This window comes from Artibeus jamaicensis, unplaced genomic scaffold (assembly GCF_021234435.1).
Source record: "Artibeus jamaicensis isolate MK-2021 breed Jamaican fruit bat unplaced genomic scaffold, CSHL_Jam_final contig_3230, whole genome shotgun sequence".
Classification (NCBI taxonomy): Eukaryota; Metazoa; Chordata; class Mammalia; order Chiroptera; family Phyllostomidae; genus Artibeus; species Artibeus jamaicensis.
Genome location: NW_026521764.1, coordinates 1,739,890 through 1,751,090, shown reverse-complemented (window position 1 = coordinate 1,751,090; position 11,201 = coordinate 1,739,890). Strand labels below are relative to the sequence as shown.

At 41.5% G+C, this 11,201-nt stretch overlaps 1 protein-coding gene across 1 annotated transcript; it reads left to right on the top strand.

Annotated features, from left to right (window-relative positions):
- Window positions 1–298: 298 nt before the first annotated feature.
- Window positions 299–8,189, top strand: TOMM7 (translocase of outer mitochondrial membrane 7). The gene is made up of 3 exons (XM_037136302.2): window positions 299–472; window positions 3,324–3,372; window positions 7,968–8,189. The coding sequence occupies exons 1-3, from the start codon at window positions 370–372 to the stop codon at window positions 7,981–7,983; spliced, it is 168 nt and encodes a 55-aa protein (XP_036992197.1). The 5' UTR covers window positions 299–369; the 3' UTR covers window positions 7,984–8,189.
- Window positions 8,190–11,201: the final 3,012 nt, after the last annotated feature.

The window sequence follows — 11,201 nt, the reverse complement described above, 5'->3', positions numbered from 1 at the left end:
CCAACTGATGTTTCTCTCCCTCTCTTTCTCCCTTCTCTGAAAATAAATAAAATCTTTTTAAAAGACCTTAAACGTAGGTAAGACGGTGAAAAGAGAGAGGGCGAGCATTCGGAACCGAAGGAACAGTGTCTCGAGAGTACAGCAACCAACGATTCCTAAGCATTAAGACTAACTTTAGCCTCCAGCGCGGGGAACCCACTACGCATGCGCCTTCAGTAGCCCTGCTGGCGATGAATTACGACCTCTGCTGGCGACGTCACGACTCTTGCCGTAAAAGCCGCGTGTGGCGCCTGCGCACCTCCTTTCCTTTTTTGGATTGACCCTACTGCTGCACTTGTGGGTCCTCGCTACGCCGCCTGGGTCGTCACCATGGTGAAGCTGAGCAAAGAGGCCAAGCAGAGGCTGCAGCAGCTTTTCAAGGGCGGCCAGTTTGCCATCCGCTGGGGCTTTATTCCTCTCGTGATTTACCTGGGTCAGTGGGAAAAGAACCTGTGAGGAGACCGGAGGGGACCGGGGTGTGGGGGGCTGCGACTCCATTTTTGGCTTCCAGCGCTGGAGAGAGAAACGTGACCACGCTGTGCGGGTGTTTTGAGGCTCTCTGGCCTAGTGGGGTCGGTCTAACTTGAGTTCGAATACCTGTTCTATCTTTTAGTATTTTTATGGTCTCTTGCAAGTCGCGTAGTCGTCCCGTTCTGTTTTTCCATCTGTGAAATGGAGGTGACACCATTCAGCATTGTTTGGAGAGTAAGACTGCCCGACGCATGACACATTTCAGACTATGGCAGGCAGTAGGTGGGTTTTCAGGGCGTTTGCGCACACCTGCCCAGGTGGACCTAACTAGAAAGAGGCCTGTAGACGTCGGGGACAGGCCACTGCCTTAAAGCGTGTTTTTGACAGTAGTTGTTGGATGCCTCTAAACTGTGCGAAGTAGGGCGTGGATGATTTTTACTATAGAACCCATTCTACAGGTGGGGAAACCAAGTCACAGAGAGGTTTTTGTCCTTGCCTGAAGGCCGCGCGGCCCTTAAGTTGGGGTAGCTATGAACCCAAGCAATGAGACCTCAAGGCTCAAACGCGCTTCGACTTGGTGCTGTACTGCAGAGATTTGTGAGTGCTCAGGCAGTTTTTTCCCCCCTAGGGCTGCACATTGGGACTTTATCTGATTTCCAGCTGTGGGTAGTTTTTTTTTTTTAATTTATTTAAAAAATAAAAAGTTATTTTTATTGCCTGACTCAGGCAGCACGGTGGACAGCAAAGAGCCCCAGCGCTGTCAGTTTGAGCATCAAGTTTGACATTTTCTGAAACGTATACTTTAAAATCCTACGATTTTAACAAGGGGCTGCTTTCCATTTGTTTTGGGCATCATGCGTTACCTCAGAAAGTGCATGCTTCATCTTGGCAGAGCCTTTGACTATGCTGGACATTGTTGAGGCAGCTGTGGCTCCCATTTCCCAGTGAATTGCAAGCCAGCTGATAATTTGGGAATACTTAAGTATTCAGGACCTAAATAGATCTTTTTCCTCCCTTATTTTGAATACTTTTAAAGCATGACTTTCCCAGATTTTTGTGACTCTGTAGAAGTATCAAGGATTAGAGTAAATAATTGACAGCCTACTGTTACAGGCTGTGCTGTCCTCCCTCTTCCTCCCAGACTCCTCCTCCCCAACTTTGAAATGGTAGAAGGGCTCAGTCTGGCTATTGAAACCCTGGGACTAGCTCTCCTTTTAGCTAAGAAAGGGAGGGGGACTTTGGTTCTCTCCCTTCCTTGTGCCATTTCTTTTTTCCATTGTGCATGGGGGGTTTGTTTTAGTCTGCCCTTGCTCTCTTTGTCCCTGTGATTTCTTAGCTGGTTTAGAAGTCTTTTCATCTACTTTTCCCTCCTTTTTGAGAGTTCTACTTTCCAGAAAGCTGTATAGCTGGTTGCTATAATCTCTGTCAAGGGCTTTGGTCTGAGATGATGCTTTTCTTTTCCATCCTAGCCTGTGTTTTCCTTTTTGGGCACACGGGCTACATTCTTTCCTGGGATTATCATCGTGGTGACTTTTGCCCTAGCATCCAGCTCAGGTTGAGGTTGATGTTAAGGCTGTCTTTTCAGTACTTGTTCCTTGTTAATCATTGTCTTTTTTCTTACACTATGTATACATTTATGTCTAACCTCATTTCAAGGTTATTTTTTCCCGTGCACTGCACCTCTACTAAAACCTGCAACCGCAGATTGAATTTCTTGTGTAATTTAGGTTAAAACACACCTTTTTAGGGCTTCAGGGAGTATAGGGGGATTAAAGTGCTATAAAACAGGAGAGACAGTGATATAAGGAATCTGTTTTGGACATTTACCAACAAAAAGATTTTAATGAGTCACCTGTTGGAAGGCAATTTTCCATACTGTCTTGAATTTCTACAGATCTGGTGAACAGAAGCTGTCACTACCCTTTGTACCATATTATCTGTTTAAGGATATTTGTAGCTTGAACAGCCTTGGAATAGTACCTCCTCCCAGGACAAAGCGGAGACACTGCCCATATAAGAAGATTCTGGTTCCCTGACGGCAGGGTTTCTCCCAAGTGATTGTACTCTCACTACAGGTGTAGCTGGGAGTCACACATTGTTCTTTGTGCCTGACTTGGTATCTTGTGGCTTCTGTCAGCAGCTGTGAAACTGACAGGCCAGTTCATTGTCTTGAAAATGGGGTAACATTTTATACCCTTCACAGTTCTTGCTGACAACTGTCATTTTAATCAATTATTTCAGGAAATTAACATATGCTGTCCATCTAATACATTTTAAATGGTAAAACGTTTATTTAATTGTAATATGAGTGCTTACTTAATTAGGGTATTGAACAATAACTTGCATTTTTTCCCTTTTTTCTACCACCAGTCTTTGATTGCTTTATAAAAAGATGTTCATCCAGGATAAGATAGGATAAAATAAGATAATTTCAATAATTTCTTAAGTTTGTTTCTTTAAAAAAATCTTTGTGCTTTTTGTAGTCCTTCACACAATATAATTTGGCAGTTGCAGTATCTGTTTCCTGGGCAATGACCAGTAACGAAAGGTAGCGCCTACCAAGGGCTGCTGTCCTGACTGTGTGCATAGTAGGAAGAAGGTGGCTTGTCTCCCCTGCTGATCAGTCCTGGACAGAACTTCACACTCTAGTGAAGATTGGAAACTGTTCTGTAGCACAGGTAGATCTAGATAAAGCTGGTAGATTAGGATATAATTCTGGCTACCCTAGGTTATTGAAAAATAAAGTCTTGATTATAATTTTTTGTCTGTTGGGGTTTTAATTAGTGTTTATTCTCCCTTCCCCTCTCTCCCAGGTTTTAAGAGGGGTGCAGATCCTGGAATGCCTGAACCAACTGTTTTGAGGTACTGTTCTTACAAATAAACATTTCAGGGCAAATGCTCATATGTTAGTACTGTTAAGATATTCACTGGCAAGCACGAGAGCAGTAGTGGTGGCATTGTATTGGAGCTCTCCCAGTCGATGTAGTTTGGGGCTGTCGGCAAACTGCAGCGATTGGCAGACCAGTTTAGCTTATGTTAGCAGGTAAGTACTTTCTCTCTGCTTCCTAATTTTTACCGACTGTACCATGTTTTAAGTGTAGTGAAGCATATGTTTTCAAAAAAAGAACTGATTTATTATCCTATCCCTTTAAAAGGTAAACTGTTATTAATTTCCCATAATTCTGACTTTATTCAGATAAATGCAACTTTTGATGTCATTCTAATAAGAGTACTTAGGATTTTATTTTCTTCACCTAAAATTAGAGTTGATATCCCATATTTTTTCAGTTGTTGATTACTTAGGTTTTCCCATTTTTAATATTATATATAGCAATATAATGAACGTTTTTATGGACATTGATTTTATAGGTTTTGATTTATTTCCTTATGATACATTCTAATGGGATTAACAAGTCAAATGTATGAACATTTATGGCTCTGAAAATGCATTGTTAGAATTTCTTTCAAACAAACTTGCCAGTGTTTGGTAAGCACTTGTGAAAGCCACACACAGACACAGGTTCACAGAGTATATATACTCATTTACTGACACATATATGCATATATGTATACTTCTGAGAACACTCACATGTGTGTGTGCACATACATCTATGTAGAAGCGGAATCTAGAACAGGCAGGTTGCCCGTAGAAGGGACTCATACCCATGGCACTACGATGGCCGGGGCCTCTGCACCCTGCACCGTCACTGTGGCTTTCCGCTTGGCCCTCTGTGTTACAGACATTCTTGGGGGTGGCCCTCAGGCACTTTTCACTGGCTGTTCTCCGTCTTCAGTTTCTTCAAATTCCTACTCTCAGCCAGTTTTTCTAGATAGGCAGAAAATAATAGCAATATTACTAGCTGCCTCCCAACAGTGTGTCCCCCACTGTTTTGGGTACCCTGTGTACAATATTAATCGTCACTTCAGTCTTTTGGAGCAGGTCACAGTCAGTGGGTGGTGGAGTACATCTCTCTCCAAAGACTACACTCTTTCTACTGGGTCATGTTCACCCCCCCCCCCCCTGCCCCAGCCTGCAGATAATCTTACCTCTAGCTGTACCTCTAACAGTGCAATCTGATAGCAATTTTCTCCTCCCCTCTGCCTTGCCAGCCTCTTTTCTAAGAGGAAAAGGTTTCTTTTTCCCCGAAGTTACCAACATGTGTGCCTTCAACATGCCCATTTCTGCATTTACTCTCTTTTCCCTAGTAAAGTACTTTACTGAAGTCTTCATTCACTGCTTCCTTTCTTCACTTCCCTCCGCCTGTAACTTTGTATGGTTAACCTTTATCCTATGGCTTCTTAAAATTGCTTTCAAAGATCACCACTAAGTTCCTTTTTTTTCAGCCTTTACTCTTTGCATTGCCAATTTCCTTTTTTAAATAGGACTTGAGGTAATGTATCTGCTATTTACTAGCTTTGACCTTAGACAAGTAGTTTCCTTAGGGAAACATTACCTTAGGAAACTTCAGAGTTGGGACTGCCGGTCAAACTGGATGTTTTCCAAGCACTGGAAGTTACTCTCTTTCCCCAAGAGGCTATTAACCTTTGTAAGATGAAGTTCCCTCTTTTATAAGTACGGCATAATATCTACTTCATATGATTGCCATGAGGATTGATTGAGAATATTGTATGTAAAGTATCGACAGTACTTGGCAAGTTATATGTGAGCGCTGAACTGATGGGAGTAATTTTTCGTCTTTTTTGTGTCATCTCCTTTACCTCCTTTCTTTCTCCCGTGGGAGCTGTGCTGTGGCTGCAGGATGCCATTGGCCACTTCCGGAGTGCGCTGTGTTTCCATGCCCTTGGCTGGTGCTGGTGCTTCCTCAGCCTGGAATGCTCCTTCCCCTCAGTCTCCCCTTGAAAATTTCAACTCTCCCCTAAGTTATTTTCGCCTTCTCCCAGCTGAAACTGCTCTGTTCGTGTTCCTGCAGTGTTCTTTTCTGTCATTCTCTGCCTTACATTATGCTTATTTTGTATTTACATTTTATTTTTGTCCTGTAAGCACCTAAAGCAGCTGCCAGCAAGTGGTGAATCAGTTAACCTGGTGACTTGAACTTCGTGGTGGTCTTTCAGACAGGAATCTGTAGTATTGCATCATGTGGTATGGTTTTTTAGATTAGACCTGAATGCTATAAAATAGCATTTCTTTTCGTGCCCCAGGTGACCCAGGACCCAGAGGTGGGGACAGAATGTACCCTCCTGTTGTACTTTTGGCTTCATTTATCTCACCGAGAGCCGACCCTGAGTGCAAACAGTCATCTGGTGTTTTCATTTCTTCACCTTAGTGCCTTCTCAGGCCCCTCCCCTTTCTGGTGCTGACTGTCTGTCAGTCAAACATAAGGTGTCTTCTAGTTTCCTTCCAGCAGCACTTGTGTCGAGGAAGCAGTTGACTGAGGGCCTGAAAGGGTGGGCCAGCGACAGCAGCTCTAGCTGCACTGCTTGTGCTGGGAGGCTGACTGCAGGGCTCTTCTGGGGTGGTCTCCCTCCTGTGTGCCCGACAGACACAGGGTTACATCTGCTAGGGTTCTTATTAATGCAGAATTTATTGTTCATTTATATGAAGTTTGTTGTTCATATATGTTGTTCATATGTTTACTTATATAATACTTAGGTAACTAATACAGTTCATGGTTTACTAGTCTGTTTCCGTTGCTAGTCGTTGGGTTCCTTGGGATCAGGACCTCATTTGTTTTCGTGTCCTTTCTCACCCAGGGTGGTGCATTTACCTGGTCAGCAAGTGTTGGTTAATACGAATGCCTTATTTCAAATGCAGCGTTTTAATGAATAAGGTCAATGTTCCGATAAAACATGACTTAGGCAAACTATATCAATGCTAAGGTTAACTAAGAGAATCATTGTTCCCAGTATTTGTGTAAGGCCGAGGAAGATTTTCTTTTGTTTTTATTTTGGGTGCTCATTACCATTCAGAAGATCTTTTTTTAAAAAAATTTTATTTAGTTATTTTTCAAGTACAGTTTTTTGTCTATTTCTCCCATCCCAGCCCCCCCTGCCCCATCTCCCCACCTTCCTCCCATTTCCTCCCCCTGCCCCAGTCCTCATCCTTGTGTCTTTCATACTTGTTCCTCAAAATCCCTCCCCATTTTTTCCCTTAAATTCCCTTCCCTCTCCCCTCTGGTCGCTGCCCACTTGTTCTCTATTTCAGTGTCTTTGTTTTTATTCTGTTTGCTTGTTTGTTTTGTTGTTTAGCTTCCTGTTAAAGGTGAGATCATATGGTATTTGTCTTTCAGCATGCCTGGCCTATTTCACTCAGCATAATGCTTTCCAGTTCCATCCATGTTGTTGCAAAGGGTAGTAGCTCCTTCTTTCTCTCTGCTGCATAGAATTCCATTGTGTATATGTACCACAATTTTTTGATCCCTTCATTTACTGACGGGCACCTAGGTTGCTTCCAACTCTTGGCTATTGTAAATTGTGCTGCTGTGAACATTGTGGTGCATAGGTTCTTTGAAATTGATGTTTTAGGATTCTTGGGATATAATCCTAGCAGTGGAATTGCTGGGTCAAAAGGCAGGTCGATTTTTATTTTTCTTAATAGATAATTTATTTTCATATCTTCACTATATTCAGAAATACTTGGGAACTATTAATAGGAAATATTTCATGGGAAATATTGATACACTTTTGAAAATTGGATATAGATGCATATTCTTTTTTTCCTCAGGCAAAGGGAAAATACTTTTTAAAAATAAACTTAACAGAATGTTCAAATTGTCATTTCGTAATGCCATTTTATTGCCATATTACTAGAAGTCAGATTTTTAATCAACAGCATTTAGAAATAAAACACCTCTTGTCTATTTCCTGGATCCTGTTGCTTAGTCAGCAAATGATTCAGGAGTTTGGGCTAGTTAGTGGCTAGGACGTTTGGAGTAAGAATTGGCTAAGACAGAATGGAGGCCGATTGTTCTTGGGGTGCGTGTGGACTAATGGCAAACAGCTCCTGGGTCACACCCCACGCTGCCACTCACAATATGTAACCATACAAAGCCTCAGTTTTGACACCTTTAAAGTAGGGATCATAATTAGGAATTGTGAACTTTCTGCACAGTGTGTGACCCATAGGAAGCATTCAATAAATGTTGTTCTTAGTGTTACTGATGTTGCAGCTAGTAATGATAACAGCTTTATTTTCTGGGGTCATCAGTCCTTCATGTTAATGAAAGTCATTAATCATTTACCTTCTATTGACCTCAATTTATATTTTCTTTCTTTTTCATATAATAGGTAACCACTCTCAAAACTAACAAAATTGTATTTCTTTAAATATAATTCTCTATGTTTGATTTTTTTTGTTGTTCAATGAGATTGATCGTTAACTGAATTTGTTAGATGAGTAAACACAGATGTGAATGTATAAAATTTCTAGTTCTTAAACTATGTTTAAGAAGTGTTTACTTTGGGGTTTAATTCATTTTTCCTCTTCACAAACATTTTAGCTTACTTTGGGGATAAAGGACTGTTTGGTCACCTGGATTTGGAAGCGATCAGTGGACAGTAACAACACGGAAGGTGTGCGCTCTGGCTGGGCTAAGAGCTGGGACATCGATCAGACGCTCAACAATCGAATGGCACAGGGCTCTTCTCAGGTGCATCTGTGGCAGAGTGGAACCTCTACTGACTTACAGACTGTATCAAAATAAATGTCTTTAACAGTGGTATGTGTTGAGTCCTCTTTTGAATTGAACATAGTAGGACTGCTAGGTAAAAATTTAGACTTAGTACTTTTTCAAAACAAGGAATCTATATTTGTGCCTAAATGTACCTTAATAAGTTAGGTTCATTTAAATACACCTTAATAAGTTAGGTTCATTTAAATTCCCAGGTTCATTTCGTTACACATACATTCCAGTTTCCCTATGCGTTGAATTAACTACTTCCTTGGGATGTTTTGAGGTAGGAAAAGTAGAAATGGTTCTCAGTTTGTGAAATGCTGGGCCTTACTTCCTGCCCTGAATGGGAGTTCAGTTCTGGTAGGAAGGATGGGGATTCTGTGGCTCTGTTGGAAGTTGATGGGAATAGCTTTGGGGAGTGTAGGTCTGATTTACTTGTGAGTCAAATGTGAGTCTAAGATTTCCCTTGGCGGAAACTAGAGTTGGCTGGGCCAGAGCCCATTGAGAGCTGCACAGAACAGCAGCACTTTCTATTTTCTGATAGAAGAAAAGGCAGTTAGTGGGAACTAGGTTTCAGTTCTGGATCCTGGTTTTCTGGAAGTTTTACCTGTACTTGAAGCCTACTTAATTTTAACTTTTTCCTTAATTCTAACAGAATAGATTTAGCTTTGGGGAGTATAATTAATGTAGGAATGGAGGCCTGATATAAGACGCAACACAGTTTGGGAGGAGCCCACTGGTTTGAAAGTTTTAAATATCCAGTGTTTAAGTAGGTAATAATCACAATGCAGTTTCAGGTGACTGCAGCTGTCATTACCAGAAAGTTCTTCCTTGTTTCTAATGTAAAGCCCTCTAGCTGTTTCTTCAAGCTTGGTTACCTTTGCCATGGAGATGGAGGACACTGTTACTGAGGCTTATTGCTTAAGTGGATTTTGAAGTGGAATTTTTGAGAGCTAACTGCTGGAAAACCATTTTTGGTAAGCACTTGATATCATTGCTTCAATATCACAAATTCCTGCACATATGATTTTACTAAAAACAACAAAACTTTTAGTTAAAAAAAAGTACTTAGATTTAAATTTCATAGAATTGGGTAAGATTGCGGCTCTTTATCCACACACTGACCCCCGCTCCATTCCTTTCTGTTATACTTTAGTGTTGTCGGTGATTTTTTGTTTAATTAGTATTTTGGTATATATTTTCTTCCCTTTCTTATTCAGGATTTCTAGAAGTTGAGGAAGTAAAGCTGTAGCAGGTGTCAATTTTTATAGGCTACTAACATGGAGAGTAAACATGACTGGTATTCTATTTTAGGTGTTAACTTGTAGCTGTGTATAAAACCTAGTAGATTTTAAAGAAAAGAATCCAGAGTTAAGTTGTAAGGGGTCAGTTCCCTGATCTCATAGCTCAGGAAGTTATGGAAGAGAGTTTAAGGTCTTGTTCAAAACACAGGATAGGAGCGGAGACTAGTACAGACTTTAATGTGTGTGTACATACATATCTCTTAAATTTGGGAAACGGGTATAGCTAAGCGCCTACATTTTGTTTAATTTCAGTTTTTAGGGCAGTGCAATCCATTTCCATAAGCACTGGTCTCTGTTCTGTGCTGGACACTACCGAGTCCTTAAAATTAAGATCATTCCCGACCTTGATTTGCTTAAGCAAAAACACTGAGCTGAGAGAACCTGGTTGAGCCCCGGCCCTGCCGTGTAGTTCCTACTTTAATGGAAAAGTCCTTTAATCTTTACGCTTCAGTTTCTTCCACAAAATAGGAATAATACTTGCCCCAAGGTGTTTTTAGTAAACCGCTGGCTGGTTCTCAGCTGATCCCAGACTAACATTACCTGTTTCAGGTCTGAAAATGGGGAAGCCCAGCAATCTCTGTGTGTATTTTAACTTTTTTTTGTTTTCATCCTTACTGATCTTAGAAACATCAATTGGTTGCCTTCCATATGCACCCCTGCTGAGGCTTGAACCCACAATCTAGGTACGAGCTCTGACAGAATTGAACCTGCCACCTTAGTGTATTGAGACGGTGGTCCAACCAACTAAGCCACATGGCCAGGGTTCTGTATATATTTTAATGACTAACCATTATTTTATTTATTTTTAAAATATTTTATTTATTTATCTTTAGAGGGGAAGGGGAGAAGAGAGGGAGAGAAACTTCAATGTATGGTTGCCTTTCGTGCATCCCCTGCTGGGGACTGGCCTGCAGGGAACTGGTCTGCAACCCAGGCATGTGCCCTGACTGGGAATCGAACCGCGATTGTCTGGTTCGCAGGCCCGTGCTCAATCCACTGAGCTACACCAGCCAGGGCCATTATTTTAAATTAAATATATTTTGTGACAATTTGGAGTTGCGGGCAGTGTAAAAAATGAGAAAGATCCCTGTGCCCTTTACTTAGTCTCCCCTAATGGTGACATACTGCAACACTACGGTAGAGAATCAGTGTACTGACATTGATACAGTCAGAACTTTTCCATCACCGCCAGGATCCCTCATGTTGCCCTGTTAGAGCCAACCATCATCACCTACCCCCACCCCACCCCTAACCCCTGACAACTAGCAATCTGTTGTCTATTTCTATAACTCATTTCAAGAAAGTTACACCAGTGGAATAAGTAACCTTTGGGATTAGTTCTTTTTTACTCAACATAATTCTCAGTAGATTGATCGAGGCTGTGTGTATCAGTTGATAACCATGCACAGCTTTTTGTGCACTCCAACTTACTTCAACAAGTCCCCAGGTGACTGACGCAACTCAGGTGTGAGAACTGATGCCTCGGACCTGCAGCAGCCCTCTTGCTTCCCTGTACACATTAAAGTCTGTTTTCCACATAATACCCAGAGCAGTCCTTTTAAGTCAGGTCGCATCATACCTCGATCAGAACTTTCCAGTGGCTTCCTAGCATTGGGAATAAAATCCTGAATCCAGGTTTTCTGTGACCCTCAAGACTGTAATTTGGCCTTAGGGGCCTTTGACCTCTTCATTGCTTATGAAGTTTTTCTTCCGTATTTACTTGCACTCTTGCTGTTTTGATTTCTTGCCCCTCAGG

Coding starts and splice junctions, on each gene's coding strand:
- TOMM7 (XM_037136302.2), top strand. CDS start 370: ATGGTGAAGCTGAGCAAAGAGGCCAAGCAGAGGCTGCAGCAGCTTTTC. Junction 473..3,323: donor TCCTCTCGTGATTTACCTGG/GTCAGTGGGAAA, acceptor CCTCTCTCCCAG/GTTTTAAGAGGGGTGCAGAT.